Source organism: Cervus elaphus, chromosome 27 (assembly GCF_910594005.1).
Source record: "Cervus elaphus chromosome 27, mCerEla1.1, whole genome shotgun sequence".
Taxonomy (NCBI): domain Eukaryota; kingdom Metazoa; phylum Chordata; class Mammalia; order Artiodactyla; family Cervidae; genus Cervus; species Cervus elaphus.
Genome location: NC_057841.1, coordinates 48636582 through 48657287, shown reverse-complemented (window position 1 = coordinate 48657287; position 20706 = coordinate 48636582). Strand labels below are relative to the sequence as shown.

The 20706-nt window shown below is 38.7% G+C and overlaps 1 protein-coding gene across 2 annotated transcripts; it reads right to left on the bottom strand.

Moving 5' to 3' along the window:
• Positions 1-3873: 3873 nt before the first annotated feature.
• HAUS1 (HAUS augmin like complex subunit 1) lies at positions 3874-19225 on the bottom strand. 2 transcript variants are annotated; one of them, XM_043889478.1, is made up of 9 exons: positions 19130-19225; positions 17979-18153; positions 14016-14151; positions 12352-12486; positions 10845-10968; positions 10383-10448; positions 9532-9603; positions 9139-9186; positions 3874-5502 (listed from the first exon to the last, which is right to left on the bottom strand). In XM_043889478.1, exons 1-9 carry the CDS (start codon positions 19157-19159, stop codon positions 5452-5454), a joined length of 837 nt encoding a protein of 278 aa, XP_043745413.1. In that variant the 5' UTR covers positions 19160-19225; the 3' UTR covers positions 3874-5451. The 2 variants fall into 2 exon arrangements, with proteins under 2 accessions (XP_043745413.1, XP_043745414.1); XM_043889479.1 differs by having other exon boundaries at positions 14079-14151.
• Positions 19226-20706: the final 1481 nt, after the last annotated feature.

Sequence of the window (20706 nt, the reverse complement as noted above, 5' to 3'; positions counted from 1 at the left end):
ATCCTCACCAACATTTGTCATTATCTGTCTCTTTTATCCTTCTTCGTGGGTATGAGACGGTATCTCATTGTGGTTTTGAGTTTTATTTTCCTGATAATCAATGATGTCAAGCATCTTTTCATGTGCTTATTGGGCATTCATATATATATATATATACATATATATATATATATACACACACAGGAGAAATGCCTTTTCAAATCCCTTACCTATTTTTAGTTGGGTTATTTATCTTTTATTATTGAGCTGAGTTTTTATGGATTCTGGATATAAGTCCCTTATCCGACATATGATTTGCAAATATTTCACCACATTCTGTAGATTGTCTACTCAATGTCTTCGTGGTGTCCTTCAAAACACAAAAGTTTTTGATTTTCAGGAAGTCCAATTTAACTATTTTTTTCTTTTGTTCCTATCCAAGAATCTTCTGTCAAATCCAAGATCATGATTTGTCTCTAACTTTTCTTCTAAAAATTTTATAGTTTTCGTTCATATTGAATGTTTTGAGTTAGTTTTTATATATAATGTGAGCTAAGGGTCTGACTTTTTTTTTTGCATCTCATTGTCCCAGCAACATTTGTTAAAAACTGTTCTTTCCCCATTGGATGATTTTGGCTTTTTTATTACCATGAACTGTCTATCTTTATCTCCTGTTCTAACATCTATTTTGATAATGCTGTAAACTTTCTTTTAAATCGTACTTTTAAAATTTTTGTTTATTTATTTACTTATTTTTATTTTGGTTGTGCTGGGTCTTTGTTGCTGCACACTGGCTTTCTCTAGTTGTGGTGAGCAGGGAGGGGCTACTCTCTAGTTGCGGTGTGTTGTTTGTTGTTCAGTCGCTCAGTCATGTCTGACTCTTTGCGACCTCATGGACTGCAGCACGCCAGGCTTCCCTGTCCTTCACTATCTCCCAGAACTTGCTCAAACTCATGTCCATTGTGTTAGTGATGCCATCCAACCATCTCATCCTCTGTCACCCCCTTCTCCTCCTGCCCTCAATCTTTCCCAGCATCAGGGTCTTTTCCAATGAGTTGACTCTTCACATCAGGTGGCCAAAGTATTGGAGCTTCAACTTCAGCATTAGTCCTTCTAATGAATATTCAGGGTTGATTTCCTTTAGGATTGACTAGTTTGATCTCCCTGCAGCCCAAGGGATTCTTAAGAGTCTTCTTCAGCACCACAATTTGAAAGCATCAATTCTTCGGTGCTCAGCCTTCTTTACAGTCTAACTCTCATATCCATACATGACTACTGGAAAAACCATAGCTTTGACTATCTGGACCTATGTCAGCAAAATGAAGTCTCTGCTTTTTAATACGCTGTCTAGGTGTATCACAGCTTTTCTTCCAAGGAACAAGTGTCTTAATTTCATGATTGCAGTCACCATCTGGAATGATTTTGGAGCATAAGGAAATAAAGTCTGTCACGGTTTCCATTTTTTCCCCATCTACTTGCCATTAAGTGATGGGGTCTTCTCATTGAGGTGGCTTCTCTTGTTGTGGAGCACAGCCTCTAGGACACTTGGGCTTCAGTAGTTGCAATGTGTGGGCTCAAGAGCTCAGACTCAGTAGTTGTGGTGTATGGGCTTAGTTGCTCCACAGCATGTGGGATCTTCCCAGACTAGGGATAGAACAGGTGTCCCCTGCAAGGTGGATTCCTAACCACTAGATTACCAGGGAAGCTGTACTGTAAACTTTTAATTGCTGTTTACATATATACATTTTCCATGATTTTACTTTTAATCTATCTGTAGCTTTGTATTTAAAGTGGGTTGGGACTTCCCTGGTGGTCCAGTGGCTAAGACTTCAAGCTCCCACTGCAGGAGGCCCAGGTTCAATCCCTAATCAGGGAACTAGATCCCACAGGCCGCAACTAAGGGTTTCCATGTCGAAACTAGGATATGATGCAGCCATGTAAATAAATAAATAAATATTTTAAAAAAGAATAGCATTTAACTGAGTCTTGATTTTTTTTACTCAAGCTGAAAATCTCTTTTTAATTGGAGTATTTATATCATTTGCTTTTAATGCCATTATTGACATGGCTGTGTGTAAATCTACCATCTTGTTTTCTATTTGTCTCATCTTTTCTTTTTTTTTATTTCCTGCCTTCTTTTGGGCTGAGCATTTTTTATGATTCCATGCTAACTCCACAACTGATATATTAGCTATACCTCTTTTTGTTTTATAGCTATTGTTGCAGGATAGGAGTTTGCAAACTACTGTATGTGGGACAAATCTGACTTGCCATCTGTCTTTGTAAATTAAGTTTTATTGGCATACAGCCATGTCCATTTGTTTATGTATGGTCTACGGCTGCCTTCACGTTGGTATGGGTTTTGAGCTAATTCTCACCACCAAGGCAAATAACCTTCTGAAGACACTCCTCAGTGTTCTATGGTGTAGAAAGTAGCTTCACTCTGGCTCACAGGAACATGAGACAATCCATCTTCTGTATGTTCCAGGAGTTTTTCAGTCTGCTCCTTTCCAGTGACTCTTTTACTGGCTTCAGGTGATTTCCTCCTATGTGTGCAGATCAGTTTAGACAGATTCAGAGAAATACCTCGGCAGACCCGCAGAACCCTTTTTGATATTTTCTGACACTTTCCTTTGACTTTTCTCAATTCTCATCTCTCTCTCAACTAGGCAAGATCACCAGGCTGTTTGGATTCTCCTTCTCTGAGCTATGAACTTGAAAACCCTGTCCATCACCAAGCTGAGTCTATCACAAGGCTCACCTTGTTTCTCTTATGAATTAATGTGCTAGGCTTCTTTGTTACTTAATGTCTGGAGACTATAGTTTCTTATTTTCATTTGTTTTTCTATTTAAAGCCATCTAGTCAGTGTGATCACTCTTTTTCAACATGGCCAAAAGCAGAAATTTATAAGTTTTGATATGTAGAATTTTCATCATTGCCAGTTCTAAATATTTTCTAATTGTAATTTTTGACTCACAGTTTTAGAATGTATTTCTTAAATTCTAAACATAAAATTTTTCAGTTATTTTTATCTAATTACACTGTATTGAGAGAGCATGCTATGTATGGTTTCAGTCCTTTTGTAATGGTTGAGATTTCTTTTACTGACCAGTATTTGGATGATTTTTGTAAATGTTCTGGATGCACTTGAAAAGAACATGTACCTCTGGCAGTCTGTAACAGGATTCTTTATATATCCATTATCGTTTGTTAATTGTGCTGTTTAAATATCCTGTATCCTTGCTGATTGTTTCTCTGCCTGTTCTATCAATTACTAAGAGAAGATGTAATCTGTCTACTGTGATTGTGAATCTACCTATCCTTACTTTTAAGACATTTTGTTCAAGTACAGCAAATAACTGGAGGTGTTTTAAAAACCTATTCTTTCAATCTTTGTCTTTTATGTAAAATAATTTTCTTACTTACATGGAATATGGTTACTATTCTATAAAATTATGTAGGTTTTAGGTTTCTTTTTGATTTTCATATTGTACATGTTTTTTTTTTTTCTTTTTTTTTTTTGTTCTTTTTTTATTTTATTTTTTTTTTTTGTTTATTTTTTTTCTTTTTTTTTGTTTTGCTTTTTTCTTTGAACATAAATTTCAGGTGTTAAGTGTTAGTCACTCAGTCATATCTGACTCTTTGCAACCTCTGGACTGTATCCCACCAGGCTCCTCTGTCCATGGGATTTTGCAGGCAAGAATACCGGAGTGGGTTATCATTGCCTCCCCCAGGGGATCTTCCCAACCCAGAGGTTGAATCCATGTCTCCTGGTCTCCTGCACTGCAAGCAGATTCTTTACCTGCTGAGCCATTGGGGAAGCCAAAAAATAAATTTCAAAGGTTACTTTATCAACTAGCTGCTACAGCCAACAACCAGCCCCAAATTTAAAATAAGCTTCAAACAACAATCATTTATTATTTCTTATGATTCTACAGGTTGACTCTGTGAGCTTCCGGCCTGGGACAGCATGGTTGATCTATGCAGTCTGCTAGTAGGGCTGGACAGTATAAGACCTCATTCACATATCTGGCAGTTGGCAGCCTGTTTGATCTTGGGGTGGGAGCAGGGCTCAGCTGGAATTACCTTTCTCTGCTCATCCTCCAATAGTCCAGGTTTCTTCACATGGTAGTCTCAGTAAGAGATGGCAAGCTCCAACGCATAACAAGTTTTTAGTCTTCAGTTTTGTCCTATTTGCTATTTGTCTCATTGACCAAAACAAATCATAGGCCAAGCCAGGTACAACAGGTAAAGATACAGACTCCACCTCTTGATGAGAGAAGTAGCAAGTTTAGCATACAAAGGGGGAGAGCACAGGGGTAGGAGGGATTCTGGTGGTTATTATAACTGTGGTTATTTCCACAGTTGACCCATCAAGTCACCTTACCAAAAGCACTGTGGTTAAGAGACAAATGACAACCTTGGAAAATATTCACAATTCAAACTGTAAAAGATTAATTTAGCTAACACACCAGAAGCACCTATAAACTGTTAAGAGAAAGATGAAACAATCATACTTAAATGGCTAAAGGATATGGACAGTCTCCAAAAAAGGAAATACAAATGTCTTTTGCATTTTGTATTATATTTAGCCATATATTTGTGGGAAAGGAGAGGGAAATTTTTAAGGTCAATTAGGTAATCTTTAAAAAACTAATTGCTTCTTGATTCCATGGTATAAAATTTTTAAAAGTACAAAAAGGTACAAAGTGAAAAATCTCTCTTTTCTTCTTTACACTACATTTATCATGGTTTGATTTTATTTACAAGAGATAGCCCCATACAGGAAGTTTTAGTATTTCAAAAATTTCAAACATTTCAATCATTTTATTTATGGCTCCTGGATTTCAGCCGTAAGTTTCTGACTCTGATTGTTTAAAAATCAAAACATTAAAACTCCTTTATGATTTATTTTACTATCTTTTAAAAAAAATATTTAAATCTTTGATCCCTTGAAATTATCCTGATATAAGGGGTAAAGTATAGATTTAGCACCATGTGTTGAAGTATCCATCTCTCTATTACTGATTTAAAAGGTCATCTTTTTCATAAACCAAATGCCTGCATATATTAACATTTGGAATTAGGCAGGTAAGCGGATCAGAAAAAACAATAGCAAATCCCAGGAGAAGGGGGCGTGGGAGGAACATAACTGAAGCTGCAGAATCTTTCCCTTTCACTTAGCTGACCTTGTGAGTGACTACATGATGACTGTCATGTGTTCACCTAAGAGAGCTACTGAAGGACATCAAGCCACTAACAACATAGAAAACCAATGTTTCTTCATATGAAAACTATGGATTTGCACATAAAAATTCAATACACAACCAGACACCACTATTCCATCAATAATGACATTATTTCAGCTAAGAATACAGAAATTAAGTTATAAGGAATGTCACAAGGAAAAAATTCTTTAAAGTCCTATTCAATCTACTTTGTTAAGAAAGGTGAAATTTATTTGGCTCTGGTCACAGTTCCATCATGTTTACTTTCTTTGTAAGTTCAGCTTCAATAGTATCCTAAAGGAAGGAAGAAACACCATAAATATTATAACTAAAGACATAAAAAAAAGTGCTCTAACTTCTAATGCTATTTAAAATAAGGGAAACAAAAAGGAAAACCACTAAAGCAGAAATTTTTAAAAAAATCATTATAAATGAGATTTTCCCTTGCTTTTATATCTTTCCCACTTCCCATACTTCAAGTTTTCAGACTCCTAATAAACATCTAAGGAGGAAAGAAAAAACCCTTTAGAGATGTGAATGACATGATACACGAATAGATTTTCCTGACCTGTACTCCTTAAGCAACGTACTTTTGCAATGTCTCTCATATCGCTCTTTTCCAGTCTCACTGCCACTGTTCTCATTACTTCTCATCTGGCCTAAACAGGCCAACTTGTTTCTGCAATTTTCTTTCTCTATCCTCCAATCTACCCTAAACACTGATTCCAGAAAAATCTTCCTAAATGACTGGCCTGATCAAAAAGCATAACCTTGATCACGTTTCTCTCTAGCTTAAAAAGCATGGCAACCCAGAGCAACTTTCAGTGGTCCCCTGCAGCAGCAGTCCCCAAGCTTTTTGGCACTAGGGACCAGTGGAAGACATTTTTTCCGTGGACTGGAGGTGGGGGGATGGTTTCGGGATGATCCAAGTGCATGACATTTATTGTCTACTTTATTTATTTATTTATTTATTTTTTAATTAATTAATTTATTTATTATTATTATTATTTTTTTTTTCCAGTGGGTTTTGTCATACATTGATATGAATCAGCCATGGATTTACATGTATTCCCAATCCCGATCCCCCCTCCCACCTCCCTCTCCACCCGATTCCTCTGGGTCTTCCCAGTGCACCAGGCCGGAGCACTTGTCTCATGCATCCCACCTGGGCTGGTGATCTGTTTCACCATAGATAGTATACATGCTGTTCTTTTGAAATATCCCACCCTCACATTCTCCCACAAAGTTCAAAAGTCTGTTCTGTATTTCTGTGTCTCTTTTTCTGTTTTGCATATTGGGTTATCGTTATCACCTTTCTAAATTCCATATATATGTGTTAGTATGCTGTAATGTTCTTTATCTTTCTGGCTTACTTCACTCTGTATAATGGGCTCCAGCTTCATCCATCTCATTAGGACTGGTTCAAATGAATTCTTTTTAATGGCTGAGTAATATTCCATGGTGTATATGTACCACAGCTTCCTTATCCATTCATCTGCTGATGGGCATCTAGGTTGCTTCCATGTCCTGGCTATTATAAACAGTGCTGCGATGAACATTGGGGTGCACGTGTCTCTTTCAGATCTGGTTTCCTCAGTGTGTATGCCCAGAAGTGGGATTGCTGGGTCATATGGCAGTTCTATTTCCAGTTTTTTAAGAAATCTCCACACTGTTTTCCATAGCAGCTGTACTAGTTTGCATTCCCACCACCAGTGTAAGAGGGTTCCCTTTTCTCCACACCCTCTCCAGCATTTATTGCTTGTAGACTTTTGGATAGCAGCCATCCTGACTGGCGTGTAATGGTACCTCATTGTGGTTTTGATTTGCATTTCTCTAATAATGAGTGATGTTGAGCATCTTTTCATGTGTTTGTTAGCCATCTGTATGTCTTCTTTGGAGAAATGTCTGTTTAGTTCTTTGGCCCATTTTTTGATTGGGTCATTTATTTTTCTGGAATTGAGCTGCAGGAGTTGCTTGTATATTTTTGAGATTAATCCTTTGTCTGTTGCTTCATTTGCTATTATTTTCTCCCAATCTGAGGGCTGTCTTTTCACCTTGCTTATAGTTTCCTTTGTAGTGCAAAAGCTTTTAAGTTTCATTAGGTCCCATTTGTTTAGTTTTGCCTTTATTTCCAATATTCTGGGAGGTGGATCATAGAGGATCTTGCTGTGATTTATGTCAGAGAGTGTTTTGCCTATGTTCTCCTCTAGGAGTTTTATAGTTTCTGGTCTTACATTTAGATCTTTAATCCATTTTGAGTTTATTTTTGTGTATGGTGTTAGAAAGTGTTCTAGTTTCATTCTTTCACAAGTGGTTGACCAGTTTTCCCAGCACCACTTGTTAAAGAGGTTGTCTTTTTTCCATTGTATATCCTTGCCTCCTTTGTCAAAGATAAGGTGTCCATAGATTCGTGGATTTATCTCTGGGCTTTCTATTCTGTTCCATTGATCTATATTTCTGTTTTTGTGCCAGTACCATACTGTCTTGATGACTGTGGCTTTGTAGTAGAGTCTGAAGTCAGGCAGGTTGATTCCTCCAGTTCCATTCTTCTTTCTCAAGATTATTTTGGCTATTCGAGGTTTTTTGTATTTCCATACAAATTGTGAAATTCTTTGGTCTAGTTCTGTGAAAAATACCGTTGGTAGCTTGATAGGGATTGCATTGAATCTATAGACTGCTTTGGGTAGAATAGCCATTTTGACAATATTGATTCTTCCAATCCATGAACACGGTATGTTTCTCCATCTGTTTGTGTCCTCTTTGATTTCTTTCATCAGTGTTTTATAGTTTTCTATGTATAGGTCCTTTGTTTCTTTAGGTAGATATACTCCTAAGTATTTTATTCTTTTTGTTGCAATGGTGAATGGTATTGTTTCCTTAATTTCTCTTTCTGTTTTTTCATTGTTAGTATATAGGAATGCAAGGGATTTCTGTGTGTTAATTTTATATCCTGCAACTTTACTATATTCATTGATTAGCTCTAGTAATTTTCTGGTAGAGTCTTTAGGGTTTTCTATATAGAGGATCATGTCATCTGCAAACGTGTACTTTATTTTTATTTTGTGGCAATCTCAGGATATTCTCCCTTGACTTTAGGGTTGGCGTTCACACTCCTATGAGAATCGGATGCTGATGTGACGGGGGCAGAGCTCAGGAGGTAATGTGAGCAGCTGTAAATATACGTGAAGCTTCTCTTGCTCACTCACTTGCTTACCTCCTGCTGTGAGGCCGGGTTCCTAACAGGCCGTGGACCAGTCCTGGGGACCCCTGCCCTACAGGCTCCAAGTTCAACCTTCTTTATATTGAAGGCCCTTCACCTCCTAAACCAATTGACCTACTTCAGTCCTATCTTCCACTGCATACCCCTAAGCAGGCAGATTGCTTTACTTGCAAAAGCTTGGAAAAGTCCTCCATTTTTCAGCTCTTATGTTTTCGTTAATTCCTGACTTCCCTGGTGGCTCAGATGGTAAAGTGTCTGCCTACAATGCGGGAGACCTGGGTTTAGTCCCTGGGTCGGGAAGATCTCCTGGAGAAGGAAATGGCAACCCACTCCAGTAGTCTTGCCTGGAAAATTCCATGGACAGAGGAGCCTGGTAGGTTACAGTCCATGGGGTTGCAAAGAGTCAGACATGACTGAGTGACTTCATTTTCACTTTGTCTAGAATATTCTAGGCCTCTCAACTCTCCTTTTCTATCCAGGAAAATCTACACAAAAATTTAAAAGACCACAATGTATTTTTTATGGGGAAAAAAAATACATATATGCCCCCAAAAAAGTATTAAAAGTTGCATGGTAATAATATACCTCAAGTTTGGGATTGTGGTTTACCTTTACCTTTGAGTAGAAAGGAAAGAAAGAGGAGGAACGGAGTTTTAGCTTTATCAGCACTTATCTTTAAAAATCTGAAGGAAAAAAATGGAACTACTTACTAATTCTCGCTTTGCTTCTTCAATTTTTACCTGAGCAAGAGATGGATTCTTTTAAAGAAAAATAAAATAAGGAAAGGTTATGTTGTCTCGGCTAGGAAATAAGGGGAAAAAAATTACAACAATCCTCTTCAAAAGGCAAAAAAACTTATAGAAAGTATATCCAAAGTACATACAATACTGAAATTCAATAATGACTTTTAACACAGACCCTTATACAACCTAAAACCCCAGAACTGCATTCTACAAGAATTTGGAACTTATCTTTTACTGAAAGAGAAAAAAGAGGAGGACCTGGGTCCTTAGACATGGACCCAGTATTTTCATGATCATTTAGTGCCCTTGGAGAAAGCTGGAGGAGATAAACTTTTTTTTTTAATTCATAAAAATAATTACCGGCATTAAATCTAAATAGGACTCCAATTTTTTCTTCAAAGGTATAGTCTGTCGTTTTAGTTCTTCCAGTTTCTGAGGGTGAAAAAAAACACACAGAATAATAAAGATATTCACAATGCAATTAAACACTGCACATTTCTGAAATAAAACATGACAAAACATTAACACTAGGATATTTTAAATAATGTAACAAATAAAGAGCTTCAAAGGTAAATAGATAACAAATGGACACAATCCTTAGAAGATGTTAAAACAGCAAAGTAATACTCCCATTTATTAAGACAAATATGCTGTCTGGGAGTACAAAATAATGTGATTAAGAAGCATCAGAACATCAGGAAGCAAGAATCTCAAACACATATTTATGAGCTGTCAATTTTAGATTCCAAAAATCAAAGTACCAAAAAATCTTAAGAATAAAACCATAAAACAAATCCCCCCATTTCTCCCTCTTCCCACGAAAATAAATAAAACTCTTATAGAACCTAAACCCCCAGAAATGCATTCTATAGGAGTTGGGAGCCAGTATTTTGCTGAAAGGGAAGAAATATGAATACTTCAGTGGTGTAACACATAATAGTTCAATATATTTATACAATAGATAAATCAATAATCATTGACTCCATCAAATAAAGAAAACACCAAGCAAATGTAAACATATATATAGATAAACAAGTAATAAAGATATAAATACTGAAAAAAAAAAAAGATATAAATACTGGTAGACATAAAATACAGAGGTAAAGGAAAAGAAATCAGGTCAATAGTGAATAAAGCTGTATAAAAAGAAATGAAAAGTGCACGGCACACTGACATTTTAAAGGAAGTTAGGTTGGGTAAAGTAAGCGAACCTCTGAAAGTGCTACCAGTGACTGATGAGACAGAGAAGCATCCATCCCTCGGGCTGAAAGCTGCTCCTACAATGACAAAAAAGGGAGTTCAGTTTAAAAAATTATTTTGCAAGTAACCATCATGAAATATTTTCAATATATAACACAGTAAAGAGAAGCTACGAAAAAAAAAAAATCATAGATGAAGAACTATACTTGCTTGTAAGCACTTTTATGTTGCATGTGAGTCATTTCAGACAGTCCGAGATTGGTGACAATATGGGTGCAGGGCTTAAGAGCCTGAGTTTCGGGACCTGCATGTGAACTGGGATCTGCTGCTAGATGGCTTTGTGAACTTGCGCAAGATACTATCTTCACAGTACCCTTGTCGTGAAAGGAGAATAATAATCCTGCCTAGTTGTGAGGATGAAAGTTGAAAAGAAGTCTGAAGAGAGCTAAATATATTGAGTCTCTCATACAAACCTCCGCAGTTCTAATTCCAGATCTGAACTCCTCCGACTTGGCTTTCAGGAAGTCCATGTTCTGAAGACGACTGTCAACTCTGGCCCTTTCTGTACACAGATGTAACTCTGCCTTCTTGAGATCCCTTGAAAAAGTAAAGTTGAGAACATTTTCTTCTCAGTGAAATTATTATAAAAAGCAAACTACTACTTCTTTGATTCAACTCTGGGTTAGTCAAGAGTAGATAACTTCTAGTCAAGAGTAGATGCATTTCTTCCAGGTCATCTTTCTATCCATGTTGCCATTTGGGATTTTTCTCAAGGAATACTGAATAATTTTAAGATTAATCTATGCCGATTATTCTTGGAGAAAGTAGATCTGCTGCTCAAAAAGTGACTTAATGGATCCTAAAGCTTATTTGAATTATGGAGGTCACAAAGGACTCTCTTCTAAATGTGACATGACAAGATGCTTTGCATATACAGAGTCAATATGTATTGGATAAATTTACACAACATCTTATTACTTGTGCATATACATACTTCTGTTTCACAGCATCTAACCTCTGGGGCCACAAGGACCTAAAGAAGGGCCAGAACATCAAGAGGGATACCAGAATTTCATTAAGAAAGGGCAACAAAATAGAACATGACTTCCCTGGTGGTTCAAACAGTAAAGCGTCTGCCTACAATGCGGGAAACCCGGGTTCAATCCCTGGGCTGGGAAGATCTCCTGGAGAAGGAAATGGCAACCCACTCCAGTACTCTTGCCTGGAAAATTCCATGGATGGAGGAGCCTGGTAGGCTACAGTCCATGGGGTCGCCAAGAATTGGACACGATTGAGCGACTTCACTTCACTTAAGTTGTACCATAGTTTATGACACAGTGGCGGAAGGAGAGAGTGGGACGAATTGAGAGAACAGCGTGGAAACATACACCTCACCATGTGAAAAACAGATAGCAAGTGAGAATTGGCTGTGTGACACGGGGAGCTCAACCCAGTGTTCTGTGACAACCTAGAGGGATGGGATGAGATGGGAGATGGGACCCGGGGTTCAGGAGGGAGGGGACATGTGCACACCTGTGGCTCATTCATGGTGATGTGTGGCAGAGGCCAACACAATATTATAGAGCAACTGTCCTTCAATAATTATATTTTGTTCTGTATTTCTCAATATTGTATAATTACAATCTTCAATAATTATTAGTTACTCAAGAACAGTTATGAGTATTGTTCAATTGTCATCACCAATAGAATGATACTCAGATGTATTCTTTCTGTAAAACTTTATAAGTAATAAAAAAATTTTAAAAATAGTGAAAAAAAGAAACTACTATACAAAAGATAAAAGTATGTACCCAACCACTCCTATCTTCATCCAAGTCATTTTCTACTTAAAATAATGTTTTATCTTACCATTTCCTAACGTGTTATTTTAAATTATATCTATTGCTAAAACTAAATCTTACAATGTCCTGCTACTGCCTTTATAATAAAAATTGTCACAACTTCAAACTAATTACTTACTCACGCAGACATTTTTCTAATACTAAAGTTGCAGTTAGATTTTTCTCAAGTTTTGCCAATTCAAGCTTGATTTCTTCATTTTTGGATTTGGTGTGAAAAAGATCAGAGGTCAAATCATTCACTGCAGGGATAAAACTAAAAGAAGAATTTGGTCATGTAAACGGACATTAAGGACAATTACAATCATTACAATTATTCCTCACTTCTAAACATGATTTCACTTCTATGTGAGTTCTTCCTTAATCATGCTCTCACCTCTGAACTATTTTACACGCTGTTCTCATTGGCATACCCTTTCTCAGCTGGCAAATTTCCTTAAAAACTATATTTACTCCCATTCTGGAATCCACTACCCCTTTCTCTGTGCTTTCTACCTACAACTTGTACATTCCTATAATGTTGCAGCTGTCATATTATAATTTTACAAGTCCATCTCCTTCAATTTACCATGAGCAGAGACTATCCTTGCTGGCATTCATTATTCATTTCTGCTTCCCCAGTGCCTACATAGAAAGCTATACAATATATATATATATAGGGAGGGAGGGAGGGAGGGACAAAAGAGGGGAACAGAGATATAGAGAAAGTTATACATATGTTTAGTATTTGGTGTCTGCTGAATTGGCTTAATTCAAGTCAATTGATTGAATTAAGATTTCTGCTGCCATATAGCCTACATGATCTCCTAGCTAAAACTCTTCTGCTTAAATATATATATATATACACATATTCCAAGCTTTTGCATTAGCAGTTAAACAGAACAGCTATACAGTTCTCTGATTATAATCTGTAATGGTAGTCCCTAGCTAAGATGTATCCAACAGGGATAGTCCTAGGACTCTGAAGTCAGGTGGGGTTTGAAACCCAACTCTGTCATTTACTAGCTCAGAGAAATTATCTAACCCACCCCTCTCTCAGTTTCTTCTTAAGGTTGTTAGAAGAATAATGTCTTTATATAGGTAAAACGCCTGTCACAAGGAAACCTACTCTATCCAATAGGGTAGGTTCATGACTAAAAATCATTATGCTCAACAGTAGATGATTTAGCCTACTGCTTTTCCTACTGTTTAAGGGAATAATCAGTCCTGAATATTCACTGGAAGGACTGATGCTGAAGATGAAGCTACAATACTTTGGCCACCTGATGTGAAGAACTGACTCATTGGAAAAGACCCTCAAGCTGGCAAAGATTGAAGGTGGGAGGAGAAGGGGACAACAGAGGATGAGGTGGTTGGATGGCATCACCGATTCGATGGACATGAGTTTGAGCAAGCTCTGGGAGTTGGTAATGGAAAGGGAAGCCTGGCGTGCTGCAGTTCATGGGGTCGCAGAGTCGGACATGACTGAGCGACTGAACTGACTGAAGGGAATAACGTGATACCTAATCCCTTTTCAAATATACCTGAGAACCAACCTTCACAAACCTGATCCTGAAAGAAGAATACATTATAAACTTAACCAAGCTTATCTGAAATAATCAAACATACTCACTAGCAATGATAAGGAATTGACTAAATTTAGTGTTTCTGCATATATTTCCTATATAATTATAAAATTATTTCCTATAATTTCCTATATAGCATTACCCTGAGATACAAAAGCTCCTTAGGTCAACACCTGATAGCATATATGACTGCAGAAATTAAAACAATCACAAGAATTACCTAGCTAGAGAGGTATCCTTTGTTTCAAGGGTCACTGCACTGTCAACCAAAGCATTCAGATACCTGGAACCAGTGCTGGAGAGACTGGCAGGGGAAAAATTCACACTCTCCATGAGAAGGTCTTGAAGATGCTTGGCTGAAAAGAAATAAGAGTTCTATGGTGACTAAGATCTTTGTTTTGCTTTAATTTTTCAACAGCTTTATTGCAATCACCCACCTAAAGCATTTAATTCAATGGCTTTTACTATATTCAGAGTTGTGTACCCATCCTTGTAGGTGTGAAGTGCAATGAGGTTTTGATTTGCATTTCCCTGATGGTTAATGATGCTGTGCCTACTGGCAGTCCCTCATCATATATATGATTTGCAAATATTTTCTCCCATTCTGTGTGTTGTCTTCTCATTTACTTGATGATGAGAAGAAAAAAAATTTGAGATCAAAAGTTTGTAATTTTGATGATTTTCAATTTACCTACTTTTTCTTTTGCTGCTTCTGTTTTTGGCATCATAGCTAAGAAACCATAGCCAAATCCAAAGCATGAAGATGTACATCTATGCTGTCTTCTGAGTTTTAGATTTAGCTCTTACTTTTAGATTTTTCATTCATTTTGAGTTGTTTTTTTTTTTTAAACCCATATATATATGTGTGTGTGTTTGTGTGTGTATTTATTCATTTATTTGGCTGTATCTGGTCTCAGTGGCAGCACTCAGGATCTTCATTGCTCCAGAGCACTTGGACTTCAATAGTTGTAGCACACAGGTTCTCTAGTTGTGGCGCTTGGGCTTAGCTGCCTGGTAGCATGTAGCATCTTAGTTCCCTGATCAGGGATTGAACTTGTGTCCCCTGCATTGCAAGGCAGATTCTTAACTACTGGACCACAGAAAAGTCCCTTAAGTTAATTCTTATATATATTATAAGGCAGGGTCCAACTTCATTCTTCTACATGTGGATATTCAGCCATCCCAGCCCTACTCAGCAGACACCAACTTATAGTTGTTGTTTAGTTGCTCAATCATGTCTGACTCTTTGCAACCCCATGGACTGCTGCATACCTGGCTTCCCTGTCTATCACCAACTCCCAGAGCTTGCTTAAACTCACGTCCATGAATTGATAATGCCATCCAACCACCTCTGCCTCTGTCACCCCCTTCTCCTGCCCTCAATCTTTCCCAGCATCAGGGTCTTTTCCAATAAGTCAGCTCTTCACATCAGGGGATCAAAGTATTAGAATTTCAGCTTCAGCATCAGTCCTTCCAATGAATATTCAGGGTTAATTTCCTTTAGAATAGACTGGTATGATCTCTTTGCAGTCCAAGGGACTCTCAAGAGTCTCCTCCAGCACCACAGTTCGAAGCATCAATTCTTTGGCCCTCAGCTTTCCTTATGGTTCAACTCTCACATCCACACATGACTACAAGAAAAACCATAACTTTGATTATACAGACCTTTGTCAGAAAAGTGATGTCTCTGCTTTTTAATGCAGTGCCTAGGTGTGTCATAGCTTCTCTTCCAAGGAGCAAGTGTCTTTTAATTTCATGACTGCAGTCATAGTCTGCAGTGATTTTGGAGCACAAGAAAATAAGGTCTGTCACTGTTTCCACTTTCTCCCCATCTATTTGCCTTGAAGTGATGGATGCTATGATCTTAGCTTTTTGAATGTTGAGTTTTAAGCCAGTTTTTTCACTCTTTCACCTTCATCAAGAGGCTGTTTAGCACCTCTTCATTTTCTGCCATGAGAGTGGTGTTTTCTGCATATCTGAGGTTATTGATATTTCTCCCTGCAATCTTGATTGCACTTTGTCCTTCATCCAGCCCAGTATTTCACATGATGTACTCTGCGTACAAGTTAAATAAGCAGGGTGACAACATACAGTCTTGACGTACTCCTTTCCCAATTTTGGACCAGTCTGTTGTTCCATGTCTGGTTCATACTGTTGCTTCTTGACCTGCATACATGTTTCGAAGGAGGCAGGTAAGGTGGTCTGGTGTTCCCATCTCTTTAAGGGTTTTCCATAGTTTGTTGTGATCCACACAGTCAAAAGCTTTAGCATAATCAGTGAAGCAGAAGTAGATGTTTATTGGATACTTTAGTATGGAAAATTGTGTCAAAATTTTGTATATATTAGTAGAAATATTTGCAATTTAATGTGTTACCCTAAAAGCTTCTTTAGGACAAACATGAATAATCTCAACTTTTAAAATCCTTAGAATTTTTGTTACATATTATTATAGACCAAAAAAAAATAGCTTTTACAAAATAAAATTTTTCTGGACTCAGAGCCCCTTTCTTCATACTGTATTTTATTTTTTTAATTAATTAATTTAATTGGAGGCTAATTACTTTACAATATTGTAGTGGTTTATTGCCATACATTGACATCAATCAGCCATGGGTGTACATACTGTATTTTATTAACTACTAAAATAAGACTTTTCTGGTCCACCTGCCAATGCAGCGGACACAGATTCCATCCCTGGTCCCGGAAGATTCCACATGTTGTGGGGCAACTAAGCTTCTGCATCACAACTACAGAGCCTGCACGTCCTAGAGCCCATGCTCCACAACAAGAGAAGCCACCACAGTGAAAAGCCCATGCACCACACCTAGAGAGTAGGTGCTCACCGAAACTAGAAAACACCCAAGTGCCTCAAGCAAGATCCAGGGCAGCCATAAATAGATTAATTAAAAACCACAGGTAACTTATATGCTTCTTGGAAGAAAAGCTATGACCAACCTAGACAGCATATTAAAAAGCAGAGACATTACTTTGCTGACAAAGGTCCATCTAGTCAAAGCTATGGTTTTTCTAGTAGTCATGTATGGATGTGAGAGTTGGACTATAACAAAAGCTGAGCGCCAAAGAATTGATGCTTTTGAACTGTGGTATTGGAGAAGACTCTTGAGAGTCCCTTGGACTGCAAGGAGATCAAACCAGTCAAACCTAAAGGAAATCAGTCCTGAATCTTCACTGGAAGGACTGATGCTGAAGCTGAAACTCCAATACTTTGACCACCTGATACGAAGAACTGACTCATTTGAAAAGACCCTGATGCTGGGAAAGAATGAAGGCGGGAGGAGAAGGGGATGACAGAGGATGAGATGGTTGGATGGCATTACCAACTTGATAGACATGAGTTAGAGCAAGCTCTGGGAGTTGGTGATGGACAGGGAAGCCTGGTGTACTGCAGTCCATGGGGTCGCAAAGGTTGGACACAACTGAGTGACGGAACTGAACTGAACTGATCTTATATGTCAGGCTAATAAGTTTAGACTTATATTTTAGGGGTTAGTGTTTTACCATCAGAGTACCAATAAAATATACTATAATGACACTTACAACATATTGTTATTGTTCTTTAGTCACTTAGTTGTGTCCAACTCTTTGTAATCCCATGGACTATAGCCTGCCCGTCTCCTCTGTCCATGAGATATCCTAGGTAAGAAGACTGGAGTGGGTTGCCATTTCCTCCTCCAGGGGATCTTTCTGACCCAGGGATCTAACCTGTGTCTCCTGCATTGGCAGGCAGATTCTTTACTGCTGAGCTACCAGGCAAGCCCTGTAATATATTAGGTTGCTATAACAACACAATGTAAGACAAATCTGGGTAAAATAAAGAAGCAATGCTAAAAAGCTGTCTACACTAAATCAACCTTGTATACTCTACTGCTAGGGCTTTCCAGGTGGCACTAGTAATAAAGAACTCCTGCTAATGCAGGAGACATAATGAGATGTGGGTTTGATCCCTGGGTTGGGAAGATCTCCTGGAGAAGGGCACGGCAACCCCCTCTAGTATTCTTACCTGGAGAATCCCATGGACAGAGGAGCCTGGTGGGCTACAGTCCATAGGGTCACAAAGAGTTGGACATGACTGAAGAGACTTAGCAGGCATGAATACTTTACTCTTTTAAAATCTGGTTACCTCTAGTTAGTATCTCATTCAAAATTCTGTAATTGATCTCACCTTCTGATTCATATTCCTTTGCTTTCTGTTTCAAGTCCTCTGTTACCAGGTAGACATCCCTGTCTCGGACCCTGTTGCGTTCTGAAAGGTGATATAAGATCTCTGTTGTCCGAGCATTCACCTCATATTGTGGAATGGGATGATCTCCAAATATTTTTTTCAGCCATGCAGCGACCTAACCATTACAAGGGACACGAATTTAATAACCCTTGTTTATTTCAATGGCATGAAGCAAATAAGACCAAGTAATGATCAATAGCAAACGAAATGCTTTCTGTGAATATTCTGGCATCCTACTTACTTCACATCCTAATTTGTCTTTAGGGAGAGAGCTATCAGATGTCAGGAGATTAAAAAGTGAGCAGGCACAGCACAATCAACAAAATTACCAGAAAACAATCTGTTCTTCCCCAAAGCTAAGAAAGCAGTATTAGGCAAGTATTTTGCATCATAGGAAGCTCAATCTGCAAGTGCTAACCATTATTATGGGTGCAAAGTTTGAAAAAGAGTTGTCTCCAACACATCACAAGTCCCTCAGAGCCAGAAAGCTCCTAGAGTTGGGATGCGAGAAGCGGAAAACAGGTGTGTGTGCTAAGTCGCTTCAGTCCTGTCCGCCTCTTTGCGACCCCATGGACTGTAGCCCTCCAGGCGCCTCTGTCAATGGATTCTCCAGGCAAGAAAACTGGGGTGGGTTGCCATGCCCTCCTCCAGGCGATCTTCCCGGCCCAGGGATCGAAACCGTGTCTCTTACACCTCCTGCATTGGCAAGCAGGTTCTTTACCACTTGGTTAAGAGTGAGAAATCTAGTAAAAAGCAGCGGTGAACGGCGAGGCCTGGCTGGAAGCTGAGTCTGGGATCAGAAGTCCCCCTTCAGTCTCCAGGGAGAGGTTTCGCACGAGAGGGTTCCTCAACCCCTCTCCAAGCCTGAGTCCCAGCAGGGAAGGCCGGGAAAAGAAGGGAAACTCCCTTTTCAGCGTTGGGATGGGGTTGGTGGGGAGAGGGGGCTGCTCACAGATGGTGAAAGCCTGACTAAAGATGGATCAGCAGAAGAACATAGTAAAAGTGGCTCGCCCAGGAGATCCGCCGGCGGGGCGGGTGTGTCAAAGACGCGGTTTCCCGGAGGCCGCAAAGCCCAGCTCCCGCCCCATCACCTGCGCCTCTTTCTCCTCTAGAGCTTCCATTGCCGCCAGTCCCGCCACTTCTCCAGCAGCTCCTCGCGGAAGAAGCGCCCCGCTTGCTCTGACGGCCCCGCCCACACACCGTTGGGCCCACCCACTTCGGGATCCGGGATTTCTGGGAGTTGTAGTTTTCACTAGGACTCCAGGGCGCGGAGCTCTTGGACGACGCTGGTCCAAGGCTTCAGCCCTGCAAGACCTTGTTCTCTTGAGGCTTTCTCCGCTTTCCATGATTATCACCTCCAGGAGAAGTAAAGCCGCATGCAACCAGGCTGTGTTTTCTTTCTTTTATATTTTTATTTCTCACTTGAATCACTCATCTTAAAAAAAAAAGAAAAAACAACCTGGAACTTGTTTTTTGATAGCAGATGTTTATTTCTTCCTCACTTAAAATTTTAATTTTACCTTGGCAATATGACCTGGGGCAGTCTCACTCTTTTTATCCCTTAGTTTCCACTACTAAAGAGCTAAATGTGAAAAAAAAAAAAAAAAAAAAGAGCTAAATGTGTTGGAAACTGTTTTAAAAAGATTTACAGCATACAGCTCCCGCACTGTCACTACCACTCAGCCATTCTTTCATTCATTTCTTTGCCTTTCCTAAAGTTCTCTCCTCCTTCCATCACTCTGTAGTTAACACCTTGAGAGGTTCTATATATTTCTATGGTAATGTATAGTTTTCTGTGTTTTCCTATTTTCGTTTCATTCTCACAGGAACCCTGCAAAGTAGATGGGCATACATTATTTTACCTATTTTCACATTAAAACCACACACATGGAATATATGACTTGACCAAGATTGGGTTGTAGACCTGGACTCTGACCATGGTGTTCTGACTCCAGTTGGGTGTTTCAGGCTCCTCAGGTTATACCATGCTGCTGTGCACCACCTCCTGCAGTATACTATTACATTAGGAAAAATAGGTCATGTACTCAACTTTCTGTGGTGGTGGTGGTGTTCAGTTGCTAAGTTGTGTCTGACTCTGCAACCCCATGGACTGCAGCACCCCAGGCTACCCTGTCCTTCACTGTCTCCTGGAGTTTGCTCAAACTTGTGTCCACTGAATCAGTGTACTATCTAACCATCTTACCCTCTGCTGCCCCCTTCTCCTTTTGCTTTCAGTCTTTCTATGACTTGTTTCAATATCAAATTGTGGATCACTTAGCACCAAATATCTTTCTCCTAAGTAATATGCATATTTTAAATGATTAAACTTCTCAATGAAATTTTAGTAAGTAGCCTATATTGTGTGGCTTTCTTATTCTTTTCTTTTTTGTTTCAGTCATATATGTATCTGCTCATTTACTAAATTCCAGATAAGGGTATGGAAGTTATCTTTATGCCCTTTGTCCACTTTCATCACTACAAATTTTACAAAATATTCTTGAACTTTATTTTTACAAACCCAAATTTTACCTATTCCTACCCCTAATTCCCAGGAAGGACTGTCATATTTACACAAGACTTACCTTGAAAAGGAAGTAGGATATTGGATAAAGGGATGGGTGATCATATATTTGCAAACTGTTTTAGGACATGACTGTTTTTAACCCAG

Coding starts and splice junctions, on each gene's coding strand:
- HAUS1 (XM_043889478.1), bottom strand. CDS start 19,159: ATGGAAGCTCTAGAGGAGAAAGAGGCGCAG. Junction 12,487..14,015: donor AAGGATACCTCTCTAGCTAG/GTAATTCTTGTG, acceptor TTCTTCTTTTAG/TTTTATCCCTGCAGTGAATG. Junction 9,604..10,382: donor CACTGGTAGCACTTTCAGAG/GTTCGCTTACTT, acceptor TTTCACCCTCAG/AAACTGGAAGAACTAAAACG.